Below are 25938 nucleotides of genomic sequence, written 5' to 3'. Positions count from 1 at the left end.
CACATTTAAAATATAGAAAAGCATTATAAACAGTGACTTTTTCTAAGCAATAGTTCCTCCTGTGTTAGAAATACACAGAGTTTGGTGTGCCGAAAGGCAAATGCAATATTTTTTCACTTAGATAATATTTTACTACTGTTGCTCTCAAAACCACCTGCCACAATGTGCAATATTTGCTATTTGTAGAGTGCAATGATAATTAAAATAAAGGACAAAGTAAATACAATAGGAAGAATGTAGCCTTTATGTTTCTTGGGGAATTGTATTACAAATTCCCACCATTACTCAAATCAGTTCAGATCCATCTGTGTTATGAACAGCAACTTAGAGCCCTAGTGTAAAAAAGGTCACCATTCTATCAATTAGACCGTCTGAGTCCCAGACTGACTGGTTGAATTTTATATGCACAAACATAGATGTCAACACAATATATAAAAGCAGTAAAGTATTGAATCTATTTAATCTTGGAGGCCTCACTTTGCCTCCATTATCCACCTCCTCGTTAAGCTTTAACATAGTGATGTGTTAAAATGAATAAAGATGAATATACTTGAAAAATCTAATGGTAGACCATAATAGCACAACTCAAAATATGCTAATATGAGTTCTTATCCAAAATAACTCAGTTTTTCAAACAGATTTTTTTTGAACACTTGTTTTAGCAATAAGTGCTGGTCTGCAAATACTTATGAGTAACTACTTATATAGGTCTGCAATACTGTTACTTGTGCTGAATTGATACTTACATTGTGACTAGTTCCATTTTGGTTAATGGATGAAATCCTGGTCCCATTCAAGCTGACTGCACAGATGTGGTCTCTTCATCTCAAAAAAGATATACTGGAACTAGAAAAGGTTCAGAAAAGGGCAACTAAAATGATTAAGGGTTTGGAACGGGTCCCATATGAGGAGAGATTAAAGAGGCTAGGACTCTTCAGCTTGGAAAAGAGGAGACTAAGGGGGGATATGATAGAGGTATATAAAATCATGAGTGATGTGGAGAAAGTGGATAAGGAAAAGTTATTTACTTATTCCCATAATACAAGAACTAGGGGTCATCAAATTAAATTAATAGGCAGCAGGTTTAAAACAAATAAAAGGAAGTTCTTCTTCACGCAGCGCACAGTCAACTTGTGGAACTCACTACCTGAGGAGGTTGTGAAGGCTAGGACTATAACAGAGTTTAAAAGAGAACTGGATAAATTCATGGTGGTTAAGTCCATTAATGGCTATTAGCCAGGATGGGTAAGGAATGGTGTCCCTAGCCTCTGTCTGTCAGAGGGTGGAGATAGATGGCAGGAGAAAGATCACTTGATCATTGCCTGTTAGGTTCACTCCCTCTGGGGCACCTGGCATTGGCCACTGTCGGTAGATAGAATACTGGGCTAGATGGACCTTTGGTCTGACCCAGTACGGCCTTTCTTATGTTCTTATGCTTACTTGTGGAGTAAGTTGCTAGTTAGTGTAGGCCAGGATTTCACAATCTGGCCCCCTAAGTAGTTCAATTGGTCTAGATTGTTCTCTTCCCATCCACCAACCACCTCCAATTCCATGCAGGAAGGGAATCAGGATTGCATTATATCCTCTGCTGAAACCTAACCCACAGCCCTGGGGACAGACCTAGCCAAGGGGAAGTCTCTGGTAGCACAGTTCCCTTGGAACTCACTCTGCCAGAAAGCTAAAATTGGGGAGACACTGCAGGTCATTTTTAGCTTCAGTTGACTTACCAGCTTTCCAAAAACTTTTGACTACTATCTGTGAGATGGTTAATCCTTGGAGGACTCTGCAGGTGAGGATGTTGGAGATGGGGGAATAGCACTTTGGGTTTGGTCCAAGAGAGAGACGCTGAGGAATATTTGTCACAAGCTATCCAAGATCCATGGTGACCTGTTTGGCTGGTGGGTTGGAGAGGGCACTCCAGTGCTAGAGTTGCTGTAGGACTGATTAGGGAGAGATTGTAGTCCCTTTCTAACTTTGCTGCTTTTTTGGTTAGGTAGAGTTTGCTATCTTCAGAGTAATTGTCACAAGCTTTTTTTAGAGAGACAAGGTGAGTGAGGTAAAGTATTTTATTGGACAAACTAATAAAAGATATTCCTTCATCCACCTTGTCTCTCTAATATCCTGGGATCAACACAGCTACAACAACACTGCGTAAAACAAGCTTTTTTTGGCATGAGAATCTGAGTGAGCCATCCACTGATACCATGTACACAAGCAAACATCAATAAGAAAAATAACGTATCCTTATTCCACATTCCCCCCACCAAAGGGCAAAAGAATGTTATTCTTAAATTCAAAGTCTATTTCTCCTACATCATTTCAATAAGAATAAATTGACATTTCCTGTAAAGTTTGATTCTTCTATAGCCAAACACAAGAGGTGAAAGTATGGTTTCATTTATTTCAATTTGGCCAGGATTTCACCCTGGCTATGTTCTCCTTAGAAAAGCAATAAAAATGAGTATCAAAACATACTCCCTTCCTTTTACCTACTTCATATTTTGAAAGATTCAAATCTTTACAAAAGTAAACATGACATCTCTGTTGTACTAGTTTTATCCGTTTGTTCATTCTCTCTGTTAGTAAGGACATTATGGCATCTGTCTCAAAATTAATTTTAGTGATCCAACTCTTACTTTAATGTAATTGCGTTTGTTTTCTAGGAGGCCAAAGGTGTGTTCCATAAACTTATTGTATCTTTTCAGTAGTTATAAATGTAACTGGATTCTCTTTGAGTGGTTGGCACTAAATTGGGTTACTATAGATGCAATGATATAATAGGATGATTATGTTTTTCCATTTTGTTAAATGATAACTTATGACATTTTAAAAACCTTTTCTTATTACTGTTAATGCTGTTTTCCATTTTTGTTACTGCAAATTCTAAGAACAAGAACCTTTCTGAAAATTCTAAAACTACAGGAGAATAGAAGAATAACACCTCTGAATTTTTGGAAACATCCACTTGCTCTCCCATTGAAAGTGAAACTGTAAGAGTTATACATTGAACATGTGTTACGGAGAGCAGTTTGAGTGGTCAAGAAAAGTGAGACATTTATTTTACCCTAGATTAAATTTCCGGTCACCCCCTGCATCCTACAGGATGGGAAGGGGTGCCCAGAAACTCACTGGGAAGTGTTATCCCTGTTTCTAACTAGCACCCTTTTCAGATTATAGCTTCTAAAAGGGAATATTAATTAGTTATAAAATAATTTTTAAATGGGTCCATTATGGAATTGAGCACTTTTTAAAATAGATTCGCAGTGTTTAAACTGTTCTACAGGATTACTAAGGGAATTTATGCTCAATCCTTTTCAAAGTAACTCTCTTCTAGGTTGCAGTCCCCCATTTTATGGGTGAGACTTGATTTCTTTGTTCCTAGATGTCTCATGTTGAATTAGACTATGTTAAAATGCATAGTGTTCAAATTATCCCATATTACCAAGAAATCTATGTCAGTCTGCAAAACTGATGCCTATTATTGTTTACCACTTCACTAATTTTTTGTGTCTACAAATTTTACACGTAAAGATTTTTCATTGACATCTTGGCTTCCCTTATCAATTGTTTGCATTTCCTAACTGTCACTTTGTACTTGTAACTATCATCACACCCACTTTTATGTATTGTGTATTGATGCCTACACTTCCCCTCTTAACCTGGATGTTTTTTAACCAAAGAATCCATCCCTCAAGAACGTGAAATTGTGTATGGGGAGATTTCCAGTATTTAATAAAGAATTCTTAAACAATTCCGATTTTATCATTCACATGTTTACGTTGCTTCTCTCCATCTCAGAATGGGGGAAATTTGTTAAGACCTGCAGGAGGATAGTAAACTTTTGTGAGAGGGAAGGGCTTCTCTGCCTCCCTATTCCCACCTAGGCAAGGTCAAGGAAGCCAGTTGTCTCACATGTTTTCATGCTCAATTAAAAAGTCTTCTTAGGGACCCAGGGTACATCTTGACCTCCCTGCCTGTAGCTGAGGCATATTGAGCTGTGTTACCAGGATGCTGTGGGTCAGACCAATCAACTGTACATAGTATTTCCACTTTACTCAGCAATGATAAGGCCTCATCAGCAGTACAGTGTCCAGTTCTGGGCACCAAAACTCTGGGAAAGACAGTATAAATTTGAGAAAATCCAGAAGAGACCAACAAAAGTGACTAAAGGTCTAGAAATCGTGACCTATGAGGAAAGATTGAAAAAAATGGGTTTGTTTAGCCTGGAAAAGAGGACATTATAATAATCTTCAAATATATAAAATATATTTATAAAGAGGAGGGAGATACATTGTCATTCTTATGCACTGAGGACAGGACAAGAAGTAATGGGCTTAAATTGCAACAAGGGAAATTCAGGTTAGAGATTAGGAAAAACTTCCTAACTCTAAGGATAGTTAAGCACTGGAATAAATTACCTAGGGAAGTGGTGGAATCTCATAACTGGAGATTTTTAAGAACAGGTTAGACAAATTCCTCTTGGTGATGGTCTAGATAATACATAGTCCTGCCTCAGTGCAAGGGACAGGACTAGATGACATATCAAGGTCCCTTCCAGTCCTACATTTCTGTGATTCTATGTGTCCATGCATATGGTTGTGTCATAATCTCCTATTGGCCATATCTAAAACCCAGAAGCACATGTCTGGTGGCAAGTAGAGGGCGAGTAAACTAGCATCTCTGAGGGGTGTGCGTAAGTACATATCTTAGACTGTGGCATGACCCTATACCCATGAAAGTCTGCAGTGTAGATGGGGATAATAGGTGTGTACCAGGTCTCGAGTTTCAGTAGTCCCCCACCCAGGTTCAGAAATATCCAAAGTCCCAAGGATACAAAAGATGGATGGGGAAAGTGCAGTTACTGTTACATGCTTACAGAAAGATCTAATAATTTTGAACACAACAAAACTCTAAATCACAGAAAAGTGGTAGATGAATGTGTTTATGGCTTAGTTCACATGCAGAAAATCAAAACACAATTGCAGTAACAACAGAGGCAGTGATATCATCCCACACTATCCTGGGTGTAGATGGCTCCTCCTTCCCTCCACGCCCCAATAACCTTAACCGATTTCAACCATAGCAGTATTAGTAATCTATAACAGCTGCAAAATGTCATTGACAATGGTTAAAAAAATATGCATGTGTATTCCCCCCCACACACACAACACAAACAAATCTTCATATGATTGTTAAAGATCAAGTGCTCCCTGTAACAGAATTTTGTGAGTAAGTGTGAATAGTGAAGGCAAAAACATTGCTCAATGACTGCATTTCAATTTAGCCACCACCCTCCACAGTACAAACTCACCCCCAACGTGATAATCCCATTATAATTGTCTTTAATGTGTGCAATGTGACAGGAACAAATCACTAACGACCTTTGGCTATAGGGAACAACATCTTAACAAAGCTACCACAAAAGCATGTGCTACTGTGCTGTCATGTGTATTTCCAGTAGCTGCACAGGGTGTGAAAGTGTCTATCATCCTCTACCCTCCTGCTGTGGCAAGGTCTGTGAAAATCTGGCATCTCTGATTTCCCTTGCCAGCTGGACAAGGACAAGTGTACATGTGGGTGGTATCTGGCTGCCTGTACAGAGTTTGTAAACCAGACTTGTCCTGAGCCCACTCGGGATGGAAGCACTCCCCTTTACCCTCACAAACATTATAAAGTGTGAAGAGTATACAAATGGCATTTGCCACATTGGCATCCACATGGATGAGTAGGCAGCGGCAACAAGATTTCAGTCTACAAAAGGCACACTCCACAACCATTCTGCAGATACTGGACTTGTAATTTAATTTCCTTTTTGTTAGGGTCTGGTTTTAGTAACCCAGGAAGGAATGGACGTGCAAGGTCCCCCAAAATACCAGTTGGCACAGATGTATTGTAATGACAACATCATTTCTGGGGAATAAAGTCACTTCATTCCTTTCAGGGCCGGCGCCAGGCACCAGCCGACCAAGCACGTGCTTGGGGTGGCACCTGGTAATGGGCGGCCAATCTTGGGGTGGGGGGTGCTCAGGGTTGTTGGGTTTTTTTGGGGTTCGGTTGGGCGGTGCTGTGGGTTGTTTTTGTTTCAGCGGCTGGGCGCGTCGGGGGTGCTGGGGGGTGGGATTTGGCAGCGGAGCTCCGTGGGGAGGGGGGGTGTTCAGCAGCGCGGCTCGGTGGTGGGGGTGTTTGGCGGTGTGGCAGGAGGTATGTGTGGCGGCAGGGGGGTTCGGAAGATCGGCACTCGGGGGGGGGCGTTCGGCGGCACGGCTTCGGCGGCGCTCTGCGAGGGGCTGGGGGGGTTGGCGGCGCTCCATGGGGGGGGTTCGGCTGCACGGCACTCCGCAGGGGGGGCACTCCGTGGGGGGGGTTCGGTGGCACGGCATTCAGCGGCGCTCCGCTGGGGGGGGTGTTCGGCTGCGCAGCGCTCTGCGAGGGGCTAGGGGGTTCAGCGGTGTTCCGTGGGGGGGGGTAGGGGGTTGTTCAGCGGCGCTCCGCGGGGGGTTCGGCAGCACGGCGTTCAGCGGCACTCCGCGGGGGGCGGGGGGGTTCGGCTGCACGGCGCTCCGGGGGGGGCCCTCAGCGGGGGGGGGGGTTCAGCAGCATGGCGTTCGGCAGCGCTCCGCGGGGGGCAGGCGGGTTCCACGGTGCGGCACTCCATAGGGGGCTGGGGAGGTTTGGTGGGGGGGTTCGACGTCGCAGCGCTCCGCGGAGAGGGGTGGTGTCGCGGTGCTGAGGGTCTGTGTTATAGCGGCGCTATGGAGGGCGGCACTCTTTTTTTTGCTTGGAGCGGCAAAAAAGTTAGAGCCGGCCCTGATTCCTGTGATCTCAGCACACTAGCGTCATGAACTTTTTCAGTGTTTCCCATGTTTACATTAATGAATCTGCCTCCATGTCCACCAAGACTTGCAGAATGAGTCAATAGTAACTTTTTGGTTCAGATACACACTTCCCTCTTGCAGTGGGAAAAGTATTGGGATATGGATTCCATCAATGGCCCCTGCACAGTTTAGAAATTCCATCCTCTCTAATCCTGCTATTATTTCTGGAATTTTTCTTATGGCAAACACCATAGTGTTAAATGCCTCACAAATCTGCAAAACCATGACGTTGACCAAGACTTTCCAATCCCAAAGTGGTTTGTAATGGACCTAGAGCTATCTGGTGTAGCCAGCTTCCACAGGGCATTAGCCACCTGCTTCTCAACTGGTATAAGTTCTCTGAATCAAGTGTTCTAGCACTGAGGTTTGGTGCAAACTCCTTGCACAATTCCGTAAACATCTGCTTCCTCATACAGAAGTTCTGAAGCCACTACTGGTTATCAAAAGTTTCCAAAAAAAAATGTGATCCCACCATACCATGCTGCTTCTCCTGCGCCAGTAGCAATGGTCCACCCAAAGCTATACCATGGCAGTGTCGGCATTCACCATATCTGTACCATGATAGCAGAATGAATTGTCATTCTCCCTCAAGGTTAGCTGTCTTCAATGTGTCAGAAATTTCTGCCCAAATTCCATCCAGAATCTCACTAATCACCTGCTCCACTGCAAAAACATCAGACCTGAAATAAGGAGCTGGAGCAGAACCAGATCATCATCCAATTGCTGATTGTTTTCCACCTAGTTTGGCAGGGAATAATAATGAGGGGTGATGTGATCAGGTACTGCCATTTGCACATATGTGGAGGTGAGAGACTGTACCAACAACACACAGCAAAACAATTCCTAGAATGCCTCCCTGCCCTCACAGAACTCTGGGATATCATCCCAGAAGTGATAATGCTAACATCACGTAACAGTGGCAGTGTGGATGCGAGTATACACATGTACACCGCATTATAGCCGTGTCCAGCACAGCATAATGTGGACACACAGTGTGGGGTTAGAGGGGGTGTCCAGTACTTGCATATGTGCACAAGTATAGACGTAACCTTAACAAGTGTCTGTCATCTTGGTATGAAACATTTACACCACACTCTTCCAGGTATATAATGGAGAGACCGGTTACTTGTCAGTACTTTGCTTTTACCCTGTTCAAGCTGCACTAAGGATCACAAGAGCTTATAAAATGATTTCCTTTGAAATCTTCAATACTTGTTTGTTCAAACTCAAAAGACCCATTCTACATGTGCGCAAATCTTCTCAGATTGAAATACACCTCTACCCCAATATAACGTGACCTGATATAACACAAATTCGGATATAACGTGGTAAAGCAGTGCTCCGGGGCGGGGGGGGGGGGGGGGTGCACACTCCGGTGGATCAAAGCAAGTTAGATATAACACGGTTTCACCTATAAGATTTTTTGGCTTCCGAGGATAGCATTATATTGAGGTAGAGGTGTACATTTAGTCACAGTTTATTCTTGTTTTTTTGGGGGGGGGGGAACTTTAGATAGATAGATAGATAGATAGATAGATAGATAGATAGATAGATAGATCAGGGTAAAAGCAAAGCACTTATACTTTATATTACTTTATTATTATATACTTTACTATGAAAGTTAGGTAAGATCCATGCCTGAAAAAAGGAACCAAATAGCCTTTATGGCCCTAGCCTTTATAAGCAATGTTAGCATTAATATAACATGCATCATGAAGAGATGGAAAATATGGCATCTTTAGGATGATATAGGGAAGAATAATATATTAGAATAGAAACTTGGAAGCAATGAAACTATTAATATGACAAATTGTGATACAATTTATACAAACTTTTATCCTCTGTATTTTGTGACTTCTCATAAGAAAAGCTCTTGAACTAAATATATATTGTGGCACATTGATACATATATCCATTTGATCATAGAAATCACTTTTATATCTAACTATTAGTTCTTTCTAACAGAATAATTATGATGTCACTAGCATTTCTATAGGTCAGAAATATTAATTCACAGCACATTTTAAGTTTTAGTAGTGAATGGAGAGTATAAAGTGTACAAAGCTGTGTATATTGTGTAGGTGGAATTCTAAGACATCCATAGCAGAGAAATGTATAACATGATCCAATAGCTGGATGTTGAAGTGAGACAAATTCAGACTGGAAACATGGCATTCAATTTTAGTGGTGAGAGTCATTAACTATTGGAACAATTTATCAAGGATCTTGGTGGATTCTTCCTTGCTAACAATTTTAAAATCAAGATTGGATGTTTTAATAAAATATATGCTCCAGGAATTATGTTGGGGAAGGTCTATGGCCTGTGCTATACAGGAGGTCAGACAAGTTCAAAATGGTCCATTCTGGCCTTTGAATCTATGTATTTAAGGCTTTTAAAGTTAATACTCACATTCTATGTCTGATTCTCACAAGCATAACTTGTAATTTAATATTGGTTCATGTGAATAATAAGTGTTAAACATTAAATATAATTCCTGAATATACTTGTCATTAATTAGATTTATGTATAATCCATACAAATTACTTCAGTTTCCTGGTTTTCTTCACACTCTATAGTCATCCATCAGAAAGGTACTTTTTGACAGCTATAAGTAAACACACAATACCAATCATAATTCAATAGGCAGCACAGGCTCAAGTGAGAGTCTCTCTAAATATTCCCATTTCAATTTCTAGTGGATGCTTTTCATTTTCCCCATATTCTTTGTGCTCTGTGGTGTCCCAAGGGTTTGTCTTTGTCTCCTGTTCTTCTTCCTCTATCTTCTGGGGTATTTCATTGAAAGCTTTAACCTAGGCCAGGGGTCGGCAAACTTCCGCATGCGGCCCATCAGGGTAATACGCTGGCGGGCAGTGAGATATTTTGTTTACATTGACCATCCGCAGGCACTAGCCCCTGCGACTGACAGTGGCCAAGGTTCACCGTTCCTGGCCAATGGGAGTTGAGGGAAGCGACAGACCACAGGAATTTGCTGGCCACCGCTTCCTGCAGCTCCCATTGGCCAGGAACAGTGAACCGTGGCCACTGGGAACTGCAGGGAGGCTGTGCCTGAGGATGGTCAATGTAAACAAAATGTCTCACGGCCCGCCAGCATATTACCCTGATGGGCCATGTCTGGAAGTTTGTTGACCCCTGCTCCTAGGCCATCAGTTATGTGGATGACACCTAACTCTGTACCTACTTTGACTCATTCTCTGATCCACAGATCGGCAACCTTTGGCACGCGGCTCACCAGGGTAAGCACCCTGGTGGGCCGGGCCGGTTTGTTTACCTGCCACAGCCGCAGGTTCAGCCGATCGCAGCTCCCACTGGCTGTGGTTCACTGCTCCAGGCCAATGGGGTCTGCAGGAAGCGGCGGCCAGTACATCCCTTGGCACATGCTGCTTCCCACAGCCTCTGTTGGCCTGGAGCGGTGAACTGCAGCCAGTGGGAGCCATGATCGGCCGAATCTGCAGCCGTGGCAGGTAAACAAATCATCCCGGCCTGCCAGAGTGCTTACCCTGGCAAGCCGTGTGCCAAAGGTTGCCGATCCCTGCTCTGATCCCTCTATCTGCTTTCTTTCACTTTGTCAGATTAACACTATATATTCTTTTAACTTAGTGCTTTAAAGGAAGAAGTTCTCTTTCAAGCTAAAATGACCACTTTATCTGTCTCTACCTCCAGTCTAATTTGTTCAAGAAATTTTGGTCTTGATTCTCTTTTCACTTTTCCCAAGATTCACACTTTTTTATTTCCTCCTCTTCAATAGAGTTATTCCTGCTTTAGATCAAGAAAATGGAACAGAGAGTCAGACCCTTTATTTGCTCTCAACATCAGAAATCTAGGAGTCATGATTGTTCTTTAATTTGCTTTAATATCTAATATTTCTTTAATAACTAATTTCATATATAATGAATGAATATATCTACTGTATCTAATATTTGATTTATATAATCTCCCTTGTGTGCTTCCCATACTCCCTAATGTGTCCATTGCACCAATAGTCTGCTCTGGGGCCTGCAGCACTTCCCAGAATCTCCTCCTACCTCCAGCCCTGACCCTGGCACGCTCCCTCCTACCCTTACATCAGGGCTTGTGAGGAATTCCTCAGATGATGCTTTCATTCTAAATTGGTGTAGCATACACATAAAGAAGAAGTTGAACCAACTTCACAAATTACATTATTTTATACTGCCTCTAGGCCAATTTGCATTCTCTTTGATTCATGGCCACTGAAAAAACATAATTTCTAACGCATGACATATTATATATGAATATGATCCACTGACTCTGAGTGCAAAAGAGTCTGAAGTTGATTCAGTATATACACTGAAGGAGCAGAAATAGAGTGTAGCAAGAAAGTCAGCTGGAAGGAGGATATAAGAAAATGTAAGTTAACGTAAGCCAGTCACCTCTGCTTTAACTTTTTGCACTCAATTCTGGCTGTTGGCATATACGTTACATAAACTGAAGCTACATCTTCTCTATGGGGGGGGGGGGGGAATCGATTTAAGATACGCAAATTCAGCTACGCGAATAGCGTAGCTGAATTCGACGTATCCAAGCCGACTTACCCCGCTGTGAGGACGACGGCAAATCAACCTCCGCGGTTCCCCCGTTGACAGCGCTTACTCCTACCTGCACTGGTGGAGTACAAGCATTGATTCGGGGAATCGATTGTCGCGTCCTGACGAGACGCGATAATTCGATCCCCGAGATATTGATTTCTACCCGCCGATTCAGGCGGGTAGTGAAGACGTAGCCTTAGACAACTTTATATGCCCTTACACATGTCAGTAGTATGTAGATCTAAAGCAGAGGTCCCCAAATAGGGGGGTATGGAGGAACACTTAGGGGGGCACGGCGGGGGCTGGAAGGGAGGGCCACCCAGCCCTGCGCTGCTCCCAACTCTGCTTGGGCCCACCCCCAGCCACCGTCCTGCCTCCTGGCCCCACACTCGGTGTCTCCCCGACCCTTAGCCCCCAACCGTGGCCTGGCTGTGGCACTTCACCTGGCACTGGCTCCATGGGGCACAGGGGGGAGCATGGACAGGGGTAAGGGCAGGCACAACCATCAAAAGTTTGGGAATCACTGGTCTCAAAGATTTCTCAAACACCAAATTGCACACCGGGGGGAGGGATAGCTCAGTGGTTTGAGCATTGGTCTACTAAACCCAGGGTTGTGAGTTCCATCCCTAAGGGGGCCACTTAGGGATCTAGGACAAAATTGGTCCGGCTAGTGAAAGCAGGGGGCCTTTCAGGGTCCCTTCCAACTTTATGAGATAGGTACATCTCTATATGTTATCACTTCTGAATATAAGGGCTATATCCACAGAGGGGATTCAGTGTTTCAACACCTAACTTTTAGGTGTCCTGCAACCCAAAGAATTCACAGTCCCAAGGTAGGAGCCCTGGTTTCCTATACCATGGCCAGACAACAATTCACAAATGCCGTGGGCTAAGCAGCTAGCTGCCTAAGTTAGTCAATAGGAAACACCGAGTAAGGTGACTATCTACACGTAGGATTCATAGCAATGGATCATCTCCTGGAGTTAGGCATTTAAGCCAAGCTAACCCTTTTTCATAAAAAAAAAAGGTGATGGTGAAACCATCTCCTCCCATATATGGGAATGGCCTAGTGGTTAGAACATAAGAACATAAGAATGGCCGTACCGGGTCAGACCAAAGGTCCATCTAGCCCAGTATCCTGTCTACCGACAGTGGCCAATGCCAGGTGACCCAGAGGGAGTGGACCAACAGGCAACGATCAAGTGATCTCTCTCCTGCCATCCATCTCCATCCTCTGACAAACAGAGGCTAGGGACACCATTCCTTACCCATCCTGGCTAATAGCCATTAATGCATTTAACCACCATGAATTTATCCAATTCTCTTTTAAACACTGTTATAGTCCTAGCCTTCACAACCTCCTCAGGTAAGGAGTTCCACAAGTTGACTGTGCACTGCATAAAGAAGAACTTCCTTGTATTTGTTTTAAACCTGCTGCCTATTAAACACTCACCCTGGCTGTGGGAGACCCAGATTCCAATTCCCACTCTGCCTGATTTAGAGGACCGACTTAAATCCAAGTGCACTAAAGAAGGGCTTGTGGGTCTCTCTCGATCTTTTCTGTTAAAACCGTCCTACTTTATATAAAAAAATTAAATATTGGGCCATAAAAAGTAAGAATGCACTAATCACCAGATTGTAGTTACTCACTTGGGAGTCCCAGGTTTGAGTCACTGCTTCAGTGGCAATTGGATGCTTAAGTCTGATGTCTGATTTATTCGGGCCTATTTTGACTGTTTCATTACATGCCCAACATATGTCAACTGGATTATACTGGTGGGCAGTTACCTATCTGGTCTCATCCAATATCTTTAGCTCCGAAATAGCAGAAATGTTGTTCTTGCCTGCTGGTGAACTATATGGGGATAGGCTAATACCATGTAGTACTATTAAGACTTCACTGTGAACTGTTTATGTCTGAAATTTTCTGTGGAGGCATTATATTTTTAAGCATTGTCAGTGGGGGGTCCAAGCTGTTTCTAGCTGACCTGATGTTATTGAGGTTTCCTGAGACATCAGTCCTCCTTGTGTTCCTGAAACGCCACACAGCATCCACACATCCTTGTGACCATTTATGCTCAAATAAATTTGTTAGTCTTTAAGGTGCCACAAATACTCCTGTTCTTTTATTAACATTGAGTTACATTGCTGAATACTGTGTGTTTGACATGTGCAAAACCAACTTAAACTGTTTTAGCCAGTTTTTGTTTTTTGGTCTATCAGCTTCATTTCAAATTGACATACCAAGTAAATGACTTCCATTTAAATGTGTTCACTTTTAATGAACATGGGATGGTTCAAGCTTTTAGTGCAAATACTTGTGAAATGTGCACATTAAACTCACATGCTTGAATATTCACTAAAATCAAATTTCCATTGTATATGCCATAACAATTTAAGCTAACCGACATGACACAAGTGATTAATTTTATCGTATGTAAAATTTGTAACTTATGGTGTATTTGTAACTTATGAAAGTCATGTGACAATGGTAATAAAACACAGAAAGAATAAACCAGTCCTAAAATGGAAGAAGAAACTTTATTAGAATAAGGAGAACAGAATAATCCCCAAAACTACTCTGTTTCTCTCTGATTTCCTGCAGAGCTCCTGCCTAGAACATCACCCTCTCTTTGGTTTCCTGATACAGTCTTACTTTTGTTGAAAATTTGCACCACTGTTGCCCACGTTGAAACAACTATATTCATGCAATGTGGGTTTTAGTCTTATGTACTTATTTAGGACAAAGAACACAGGCACAGAATGGAGATTATTGAATGACTGTAGAGTTATCTTAACATAGCAACTGCATTTACACAAATGGAGCCTTGGTTGCAATATGGTGTCTCAAAAAGAGCAAATGCTACTGTTTTAGAGATTATACTTAATATTAAGTATGCATACAGAAGTATTTTTCAAAACAGTGTTCTGTCAGTGTGTCACCTTTCATGTCATGTGAACTAAACTAAATGGGTGTCAAGGCGCTGTTTCCAGACATACTGAATTCTGTTGATCAATATTTTATTAAAAACAAATCTCACTCATTTTGATACAGAGTTGTGTATGGTAATGTGAGAGGATGCACACCCAAATTCTCCTAACTCAGGGTTCATTAACACCTCCTTTGTCTCCCTAGACAGGCTTCCAATTAGCAAGGACCTTACAATATTTTCTTGAAGGAAGAGAGACTGCTGAAGTCTAGCAGCAGCTTTTTCTTGAATCTTTAAATTGCCAGTTGAACAACAATTTGAGCTTCTTTTTATGAAGACTTTGTATATTAGCTAGTTTCCATCTTATGAACTGCTGAGTTCCCTCAACTCCTACTGTAATTTTTGTACTTCTGTAATTTTTATGAGCATCCTCAGGATAGATGGAAAAATGTATTATTAAGTAAAATTTTATTATAAAATAGGCTAGAATAATACTTTGTTGCTGGCTAGCAAAATATAGAACAGTTAATTATGAAAATATTCTTATTTTTAAGAAAGTTACTGTTTGATTCCTAAGTTTGCTTTTTCATTGCATTAGGCCAGTGGTTCTCAACCAGGGGTATGTGTACCCCTGGTGGTACTCAGAGGTCTTCCACGGGGTACATCAACTCATTTAGATATTTGCTTGGTTTTACAACAGGCTACATATAAAACACTAGCGAAGTCAGTACAAACTACAGTTTCATACAGACAATTTGTCTATACTGCTCTGTCTACTATACGATGAAATGTAAGGACAATATTTATATGCCAATTAATTATTTTATAATTATATGGTGAAAATGAGAAAATAAGCAATCTTTCAGTAATAGTGTGCTGTGGCACTTTTGTATTTTTATGTCTGATTTTTGTAAAATTTTAAGTGAGGTGATACTTGGGGGTACACAAGACAAATCAGACTCTTGAAAGGGGTACAGTACTCTAGAAAGGTTGAGAGCCACTGCATTAGGCCACTTATACCACATTTCTGTCTCTCATAAATATGAAATAATTAAATACATTAGCTTGCTTTCTGCAGAAAATATTTTAATAAACATTTGAAAAGTTCTTGTTGTTCCTCTTATTGAACTTTTTTGTTTTGGTTTGGTTTATTTTTTGTCATATTGTTATAATTTACCTTACTTCATCTGAAAGGTAATTGTATTTCTCAATATGGAATCTTTTATGTAGTGCCAGATATTCTTTCACTGCTAGAATAATTACATTTGCTATATTCCCTTAAATACTTGTCATTGCTTATATACATTATTTGACTTTATCTCAGTATCAGAACTAGACATATGTTTCAGAATGAATTCAGTTTAAATGCAAATTCAATTTTCTAGCCCTGTATACATCTATTATTGTCAGATAACTTCAGGGACAAAATGTTCTCTATAAAATGTCTTTAGTTCTCTTCTCTCTCTCACACACAAAACCAGTTATGTGTTCTAATCTTAGAGCATTAATTCAGTCATTACAGACGCTTCTGTGACTGATTTATTGTTACTGTTTTGATGAGAGATAAAGTTAAGCTTTTCTTTTTTGAGTACAATTATTTCTGAAAAGAGGTTACTTGAAATGTACACAGCTTGCAGTTAGCCTGATGTTAGCCAGATGCAACTTCAGTTAGTCTGTGGAAATTTTAACATTGAATTCAAAGGGAACAGGATATGGGCTTTTGTAGAAAGTGTTGTAGAGGAACATAAACAGAAGACAAAATTATAACTCCCTTTAAAATGAAGTAAAGAAATGCCACATATTAAATTCCTAATCTTGAAAACACTCACATAAATGAATAACTTTATCTGTATAGCTTTGTTGCATTCAATGAGACTATAAAAGTGTTTGTGGAATCCAGGCCTAAGAGTGAACATAACTTGAATTTCACATCCTTACTTTGTGGATAAATGAGGACGAACTGATACAAAGCAGGGATCTTTGTACTGTGCCCCTGTTTTTGTGTGTGTGTGTTTTTTTTGACAAACTACTGCAGCCTCTATCTTTAAGTGTTACTTATTTGGGAATGATGAGATATTTGGGGAGTTTTCCTAACTTGATATTATATTTATGTTCTGAAGTCCCTGAATGAAACAGAATAAGTGTGATACTAAAGCTATACAAAAATAAATTACAAAAATTAGAAAACACTGATTTTCTGCCAAATTTGCAACATAACAACTAGCTTCCTTTTTGCCCTATCCTGGTTTGTGAATTCTGTTGACAGAAAAAGCTGAGAGGGTGTTTAGTTTTGTTTTTTTGTCAGAAAAACATTTTGCTTAGCAAACCTGAAAGTTACACTTTACAGTCCAGGTAGGTCATCAGAAGGTCAAAGATTAAATTAAACTTGCTGAGTCATGTGCTCCCAGTTTCAGTTTTACACACCAACATGGCAGCGCTGATTTGTTAGGTCCATGAGAAGTTAGGTTAGGAAAGACATTTGATGTGGAAAACCTAAATAGTGATCATTATTTGTATCTGATAGTTCCCAAAATGTGCTAGGTGCTGTACAAACAGCAGAAAGCTACAGAATTTTGGTTTTTTGTTTGCTGTAGCAGTTATGCAGAGAACCACAATATTAATTTACTTTTATAAAATTAACGAGGAGTACTTGTGGCACTTTAGAGACTAACAAATTTATTTAAGCATAAGCTTTCATGAGCTAAAACCCACTTCATTGGATGCATGCAGTGGAAAATACAGTAGGAAGATCTTTCTCTCTCTCGCTATATATATATACACTGTGACAAAGTTCATCCTCTATCTTGGTGGGTCCTGCGCTTATTGGCAGATTTTCTTGCCTCAGAGATTCACCATGTGGGTTGGGGAACAGCCCAGAGACCTTCCCCTCTGGAAGAACCCGCAGTCCAGGTCAATTGGGAGGTTTGGGGGGAACCCGGGCCCACCCTCTACTCCAGGTTCCAGCCCAGGGCCCTGTGGACTGCAGCTGTTTATAGTGCCTCCTGTAACAGCTGTATGACAGCTACAACTCCCTGGGCTACTTCCCCATGGCCTCCTCCAAATACCTTCCTTAGTCTCACCACAGGACCTTCCTCCTGGTGTCTGATAACACCTGTGCTCCTCAGTCCTCCAGCAGCACACCCTCTCACTCTCAGCTCCTTGCACCTCTTGCTCCCAGCTCCTCACACTCACACCACAAACTGAAGTGATTCCTTTTTAAAGCCCAGGTGCCCTGATTAGCCTGCCTTAATTGATTCTAGCAGCTTCTTCTTAATTGGCTCCAGGTGTCCTAATTAGCCTGCCTCCCTTAACTGGTTCTAGCAGGTTCCTGATTACTCTAGTGGAGCCTCTGCTCTGGTCACTCAGGGAACAGAAAACTACTCATCCAGTGACCAGTATATTTGCCCTCTACCAAACTCCTGTACCCCACTGGTCTGGGTCTGTCACAATACACACACACACTCGTTATAGTTGGTATGGCAACACCCATTTTTTTCATGTTCTCTGTGTGTATCTATATCTATATATCTATAGATATATAGATACACACAGAGAACATGAAAAAAATGGGTGTTGCCATACCAACTATAATGAGTGTAATCAGTTAAGGTGGGCTATTGTCAGCAGGAGAAAAAAAAAACTTCTGTAGTGATTTTCAGGATGGCCCATTTCCAACAATTTACAAGAAGGTGTGAGTAACAGTGCGTAGAATAAATGGACACAAATCAGACGTCAAGAATTATAACATTCAACATTCAACATTATAACATTCAAAAACCAGTCGGAAAACACTTCAATCTCCCTGGTCACTCAATTACAGACCTAAAAGTGGCAATACTACAACAAAAAAATGTCAAAAACAGACTTCAATGAGAAACTGCTGAATTGGAATTAATTTGCAAACTAGACACCATTAAATTAGGTTTGAATAAAGACTGGGAGTGGATGGGTCATTACACAAAGTAGATCTATTCCCCCTACTATTACTCACACCTTCTTGTCACTTGTTGGAAATGGGCTATCCTGATTATCACTACAAAAGTTTTTTTTTTCCTGCTGACAATAGCCCACCTTAACTGATTACTCTCATTATAGTTGGTATGGTAACAACCATTTTTTCATGTTCTCTGTGTGTTTATATATATATATCTTCCTCCTGTATTTTCCACTGCATGCATCCGATGAAGTGGGTTTTAGCCCATGAAAGCTTATGCTTAAATAAATTTCTTAGTCTCTAAGGAGCCACAAGTACTCCTTGTTCTTTTTGCTGATACAGACTAACCCGGCTGCCACTCTGAAACCTATTATAAAAATGTTCTCCATATTTATGAAATGATTAAGTATCATAGTAATTGAATCCTATAAATATCTAAAGATAGATATGAGTCCAGAAGACTCCTTTATTAATAATTTCAAATAGGTAGGAGACTTGATAGTTCAAACTATGGATTGAAGAAAAGTTGTTCCACTTCCATAATAGCATCCATCAAATTTCAGTCAATAGAACTGTTCTGTGTAGCTATCACCATCATAATGGCAAATCCAAAAGGGAGTGTGGCCTTTAGATTGAGTACCACCTGGATAGATTTCTGGCTAGGTCCTTCGGGTGGTGTCACTGAATATTAAATGTATGTTCATCACTGGCAATCTTATTCTGCTGCCAAAGCTTTTGGTGGCCACGTGATCACTAGCTCTGTAGCCTTAGTGCTCACGTTTCAGTTCCATGCAACAGAGTTGGTATAACTGTGTTTCTATAGATTTGCAGGAAGCTTGATGTCAAACTTTTCTCACAGAAACTTATGAAGGACTCGAAACATGGGAGCAGCTGCTGCTATATGAGTTGTTCAGATATTCTGAGCATTTTTCAGCACTGTCTGAGGTTTCCCAAATACTTGACAGTTGCCACCTGCTCAATGTCCTGTTCAGACAGGTTAATTCTGAGAAGGTTGTAATCAGGAGCTGGTGGCTGCTTAATGCAAATGACCAGGGACTTAATTTTATCTGGATTCAGACCACTGTGTGCTGCTTCCTGTCTGACCAGATTGGCCATCAGCTGCAGCAATTCTGAGTCAACAAGACTATGTCACTGGCATGAGATGTCTTAAGCAGAATGGTGTTCAGCTGAACACCAGCAACAGTGGCCATCTCAAGTTTATTCATCAACCAATCTATGCCCATATTGCATGCTGGGTAGCTAGTAACCTTGGTAATCCAGGCTGTTTCCAGCCAGTAACACAATCAAAGGGTTACTCATTGTGAGAGGTTTCCATATAATTTAGTGGATAAGATCATTCAAATGCAGTTTGAGCTGTCCACCTCTGTGGTAGCTGAACCAGTTCTGCAGGGGTCAAACGGAGGTTTCTTTACTTTACTATCATCCTATGATAGCTGCTGAGGCTCTGGAGGTACTAGTGGGATGTGTGGATTATCACATATAAACTATGAGTTAGATCCACATCCCTCCTTGCAGCTAATACTGGCTTCCCTTATAAAGCAATCATTAGATTATTGCTCTAGAAACCATGTCTGGACCCCAACAGAAAATCTTTCCAATTATTATTCTATTTTGGATCTCCCATTTTTGAGGAAGTTTATTTGGGTAGCTAGTGGCCAAATATCTCCAGCAATATCTACAGTCAAAGAGACTTGGATACGTCAATCTTTTTTTTTTTTCCCTTCATTTTAGCCCTGGATATATATGGTGGAAAGGGTGCATTCATGCTATTGATGGATGACAATAAGCCATCCGTACATGATTCTTCCTTGCACTGAATGAAGATCAGTTGTCAATATATTGATATTTATCAGCTGTTTTTGATGCCATTGACTCTGAGGTGTTGTTGACATACCCTGTGGACCTTCACAGGCAAGAGCTGCTCCAGTGTGGCTCCACTCCACTCTTCTGACTGATCCTAGAGAGCAGTATTAGGCTTATTTTCCCTGAAGACTCTCTTGTGGAACCCATGAGAGTTCTGTTGTACCAACTTTCCTATTTGAGGGATCATTGAAAGGGTTACAAAAGAATTATGGTTTGCAGCACTGTCAGTATGCTAATACTCAGGTCTATGGTGTCTTGGCCCAAGACTAAGGCCTTGTCTACACTACGAGAGTAGTTCGATTTTACTTGCATCGAATTTTTGTAATCGATATTGCAAATTCGAACGTGTGTGTCCACACTAAGGACAGTAATTCGACTTTGTGCGTCCACACTAATGGTGAAAGCGTCGACATTCGAAGCGGTGCACTGTGGTCAGCTATCCCACAGTTCCCGCAGTCCCCTCTGCCCATTGGAATTCTGGGTGTAGCCGGCAATGCCTTCTGGGTAACAAAATGTGTCGAGGGTGCTTTTGGGTAACTGTCGTCATCCGTCCATCACTCCTGCCCTCCCTCCCTGAGAGCGCCGGCGGGAAATCATTTCGCGCACTTTTCCAGTCATTGACAGCGCGGACGCCACAGCACTGCGAGCATGGAGCACGCTGCGACCATCGCTGCAGTTGTGGCCGCTCTCAACGCCTCGCAGCTTATCATACAGGTTTCCCTGAGGCAGATACAGAAAAGTCAGGCAAGGAGGCTACGGCACCGCGGTGATGTCCTGAAGTCTGAGAGTAGCACGGACCTGTCAGAAAGCAGGGGACCCAGCGCCGAGGACATCGCGGTGGCAATGGGTCATGTTGATGCCGTGGAACGGTGATTCTGGGCACGGGAAACAAGCACTGAGTGGTGGGACCGCATAGTGCTGCAGGTCTGGGATGAATCCCAGTGGCTGCGAAACTTTCGCATGCGGAAGGGAACTTTCCTTGAACTTTGTGAGTTGCTGTCCCCTGCCCTGAAGCGCAGTGACACCCGGTTGCGAGCTGCACTGAGTGTACAGAAGCAAGTGGCCATAGCCCTCTGGAAGCTTGCAACGCCAGACAGCTACCGGTCAGTCGCGAACCAGTTTGGGGTGGGCAAATCTACCGTGGGGGTTGTTGTGATGCAAGTAGCCAAGGCAATCGTTGATGTACTGCTGCCAAAGGTAGTGACCCTGGGAAACGTGGAGGTGATCATAGATGGCTTCGCAGCGATGGGATTCCCAAACTGCGGTGGGGCCATAGATGGAACTCACATCCCTATCCTGGCACCGGACCACCAGGCCACCCAGTACATTAACCGAAAGGGATACTTTTCCATGGTGCTGCAAGCACTGGTGGACCACAGGGGACGTTTTACCAACATCTACGTGGGATGGCCGGGCAAGGTTCATGACGCTCGTGTTTTCAGGAACTCTGGTCTGTTTAGACGGCTGCAACAAGGTATTTACTTCCCGGACCACAAAATAACTGTTGGGGATGTGGAGATGCCTATAGTCATCCTCGGGGACCCAGCCTACCCGCTAATGCCCTGGCTCATGAAGCCCTATACTGGCGCCCTGGACACTGAAAAAGAACTCTTCAACTACCGGCTGAGCAAGTGCAGAATGGTGGTGGAGTGTGCTTTTGGCCGTCTCAAGGGGAGATGGAGAAGCTTACTGACTCGCTGTGATCTCAGCGAAACCAATATCCCCATTGTTATAGCAGCTTGCTGTGTGCTCCACAATCTCTGTGAGAGCAAGGGGGAGACCTTTATGGCGGGGTGGGAGGTTGAGGAAAATAGCCTGGCTGCTGATTACTCACAGCCAGACAGCCGGGCGATTAGAAGAGACCAGCGGGACGCGCTGTGCATCCGGGAGGCTTTGAAAGCAAAGTTCCTCAGTGAGCAGGGTAACCTGTGACTTTAAAGTTTGTGTACTGAGAAGCTAAACCTGCCCCCGTTTCTTTACCCAGGTAATGTTGACTATCCTATCCAGTTACATACCCCCTTCACCCCCCTTCCAACACACGTTGCGAAATAAAAATAGTTCAACTTTGTTAAAGCACACCGTTTTCTTTAATACTGTTTTCGCGGGAATTTTTTAAAACTGGGACGCAGACTGTGGTGCGGAGCGGGTGTAGTGTAGTGACGCGAATGCAGCTTCTAAACTCAAGGATTGACAGGCTCCGCTGCAGTGGGATGGTTGTTTCAACGGAGCCTGTCACCCCTCCTGATCGGGACTGTGTGTATGGGGGGGTCTATGTGACTTTGTGGCAGGGGGAGGACGGTTACAGATCCCCTGCTGTGTGGCTCTGTGATCCTGCCTAAGGACCGCCGCTTAAGATCTGTAACTGCCCTCCCCTGCCACAAAGTCACAGAGCAACCCACCCCCCACCACATAACATGAAAACAACCTCCCAGACTAACCAGGGTAACTAGTCACTGCATCACTGCACTGTGTATGTGCCCTGCTGCTGTGCCTGCCCCCGACTATGTACCCTGCCAATGGTGACTGTCCTGTCCAATTACCAACCCCCTTTCCCATCCTCCTCCAAAAGAACATGATTGAAACAGTAGTTTACAGAAACATATTTTTTATTATCAACTACACATGGCATTGGGAGGTGAAACTTGGACGGGGGCTTGTGTCAGGCGGGAAGGAAAGAACTGTTCAAATTTTGGGAAATGAGAGCCTTCTGCTACTAGAGCTCTCTGCAGGGGTGGAGTGAGAGTTAGCAGGGACTCTGCCGCCTCTCCTTCTTTGCACTTTGGGTGAGGTGGGTATGGGACTTGGTGGCAGGGGAGGGCGGTTATAGATGGACTGCAGCGGGGCTCTGTCCTCCTGCCTCCGTTCCTGCAGAACATCCACAAGGCGCCGGAGCGTGTCCGTTTGCTCCCTCAGTAGTCCAAGCAGCGTTTGAGTCGCCTGCTGGTCTTCCTGCCGCCACCTCTCCTCCCGATCCATGTTGGCTTGGTGCATTCGGGTCAAGTTCTCCCGCCACTGGGTCTGCTGTGCTGCCTGGGCTTGGGAACAGGCCATAAGCTCAGAGAACATGTCCTCCCGTGTCCTCCTCTTCCTACGCCTAATCCGCGCTAGCCTCTGGGAGTGTGATTCCAGGCTAGGTTGTGAGACAGTCACAGATGGGGCTGTGGAAATGGGAAAAAGGGAGTGAATTCCTCAGAAAGAAAAATGTAGTTGTGAACAAAGAACATAGTCTTTCTCTGTGAACAAGACCATGCACAGCACCTATCACATGCGCACTCAGCACAAGGTCGAATTTTCGGCCTTCGCATTCAGTGCCTGGGGTCTTGCACAGCACATTTGAGAAGCGGGGCAGCACAACGGAATTTCTGTTGCAGGCAGACATGGTAAGCCGTACACTTGTGGCAGTTTAAAACTTTTAGATTACCACTGGCCTCATTTCACATTTAAAGCTATGTCAGTTCCTGCAGCCAGCAATCCGGCAAGCGGGAACTCTGCCCCTGTCCCACCCCCTCGCGGCTGTCCCTGGGAACGATCCCTTTCGGCTGCCCCTCTCCCGCCTCCACCGCGTGGCTAAAAACCAGCGGTTACAGTTCTGTCAAGGAACGGGAAAGCAGTCCCAACACTAACATTCCCCTACCTAATTAAAAGCAGGTCACCATGGGCGACATCACCCTGATGAGGATCTCTGAGAGCGACAGACAGAGAATGCTCCGGGAAAGCCTCCAAAGACCAGGGCCGTATGCCGCCCTGCTATGCAGAGCAATGATTCCCGAGTACGTGATAGTCTCGTGGCGCGGCAACGTCTCGTACTTCGGAGGACCCAATAAGGCCGCTCTCCCCAGGAACCTCATGGAACGGCTTTCAAGTTACCTCCAGGAGAGCTTCGTGGAGATATCCCAGGAGGACTACTGCTCTATCCCCGGACATATAGACCGCATTTTACTGTAGCTGCAGTAGCAGGGAATAAACAGTAGAGCGGCTTGTGCAGGACAATCACTGAAAACCGGACATTGCTAGATTTTTTTTCAAAACTTGCACTGCCCATGACTAAACCGTTAAGCGCATAGGGCACACTAATCATGAACAACCCATTCTTTAAATTGTTAATATTCCTGTTTTGTTAAAAATAAATGTTTAGATGTTTACAACACTTACTGGCTGATCCTTCACCAGATTCTGTGTCCGGGGTAACGGCTGGGGACGCTTCGTAGGGGATCTCTGTAAGGGTGATGAAGAGATCCTGGCTGTCGGGGAAATCAGCGTTGTGAGCGCTGCCGACTGCCTCGCCCTCCTCATCTCCTTCCTCATCTTCCACGTCCCCTAACATGTCCGAGGAACCGGCCGTGGACACTACCCCATCCTCAGAGTCCACGGTCACTGGTGGGGTAGTGGTGGCGGCCGCACCGAGGATGGAATGCAGTGCCTCATAGAAACGGGATGTCTGGGGATGGGATCCGGAGCGTCCGTTTGCCTCTTTGGTCTTCTGGTAGCCTTGTCTCAGCTCCTTGATTTTCACGCGGCACTGCGTTGCATCCCGGCTGTATCCTCTCTCTGCCATGTCTTTAGAGATCTTCTCGTAGATCTTTGCATTCCGTCTTTTGGATCGCAGCTCGGAAAGCACGGACTCATCGCCCCACACAGCGATGAGATCCAAGACTTCCCGATCAGTCCATGCTGGGGCCCTCTTTCTATTCACAGACTGCACGGCCATCACTGCTGGAGAGCTCTGCATCGTTGCCAGTGCTGCTGTGCTCGCCACGATGTCCAGACAGGAAATGAGATTCAAACTGGCCAGACAGGAAAAGGAATTCCAATTCAAATTTTCCCGGGGCTTTTCCTGTGTGGCTGGTCAGAGCATACGAGCTCGCACTGCTGTCCAGAGCGTCAACAGAGTGGTGCACTGTGGGATAGCTCCCGGAGCTATTAGCGTCGATTTCCATCCACACCTAGCCTAATTCGACATGGCCATGTCGAATTTGGCGCTACTCCCCTCGTCGGGGAGGAGTACAGAAGTCGAATTAAAGAGACCTCTATGTCGAACTAAATAGCATCGCAGTGTGGACGGGTGCAGGGTTAATTCGATGTAACGGCGCTAACTTCGACATAAACGCCTAGTGTAGACCAGGCCTAAGGCTTCTAGGCACTACAGTAATACATATTAATAGCATTACAATATTGTATGACGTTGCTGGTAAGGTTCAACAACTTACCTTGTATCTAAGACTGGAGCCTGGGCAGTGGCTGAGGCTCAATTGGCTGAGAGTATTTACAGACTTTGGGGGGAAATGTAAGGAATGGTAAGTTTATTAGTACACCCAGTTGACGGGGCTTAATTTCCATTGCTTCCTAATTTTATAATCTGAGGTTCTGATGCAGTATCTGAATGTTTAGGCAACAGTGGTTGTGAACAGTGCTTTTTATCATTCAAGCTTGGCAAGAAATCTTTTTTTCTTGGCTGTGGACCTTGCTATGATATCCTTGCTTTTGTCACCTTGAGGCTGGATTACTGCAATGTGCTTTACCTGAGCTGCATTAGAAAACCTTCAGAACCTGCAGCTAGTGCAGAAAAACAGTGAAGGTTAAACTTCAGTCTGGAGACCATCCCACTAAACCACATGATGGTCTCCTTGTGGTTTTGGGGGGCATCTAAGGGTAGGAAGGTGGGTCAATGCCTGCAATATCCCTACATGCCACCCTAGGCTAGCAGATGTCATAGTGACTAGACATCTGGTCTCCTTAGTAGCCAAAAGAG

General features: G+C 43.5%; 1 protein-coding gene across 1 annotated transcript; it reads right to left on the bottom strand.

Moving 5' to 3' along the window:
* Window positions 1-22777: 22777 nt before the first annotated feature.
* Window positions 22778-25319, bottom strand: LOC135980833 (uncharacterized). The gene is made up of 2 exons (XM_065581064.1): window positions 24342-25319; window positions 22778-23347 (listed from the first exon to the last, which is right to left on the bottom strand). Exons 1-2 carry the CDS (start codon window positions 24916-24918, stop codon window positions 22872-22874), a joined length of 1053 nt encoding a protein of 350 aa, XP_065437136.1. The 5' UTR covers window positions 24919-25319; the 3' UTR covers window positions 22778-22871.
* Between the last annotated feature and the right edge of the window lie 619 nt (window positions 25320-25938).

Source organism: Chrysemys picta, chromosome 1, assembly GCF_011386835.1.
Source record: "Chrysemys picta bellii isolate R12L10 chromosome 1, ASM1138683v2, whole genome shotgun sequence".
NCBI lineage: Eukaryota > Metazoa > Chordata > Testudines > Emydidae > Chrysemys > Chrysemys picta.
This window is presented reverse-complemented; position numbering and strand designations above follow the sequence as displayed.

What these genes read in the sequence shown, in the direction of transcription:
- LOC135980833 (XM_065581064.1), bottom strand. Translation starts at nt 24,918, where the DNA reads ATGCAGAGCTCTCCAGCAGTGATGGCCGTGCAGTCTGTGAATAGAAAG. An exon ending in ATCTGGTGAAGGATCAGCCA is followed by an intron (nt 23,348 to 24,341) that starts GTAAGTGTTGTA and finishes CCATTTCCACAG; the next exon opens with CCCCATCTGTGACTGTCTCA.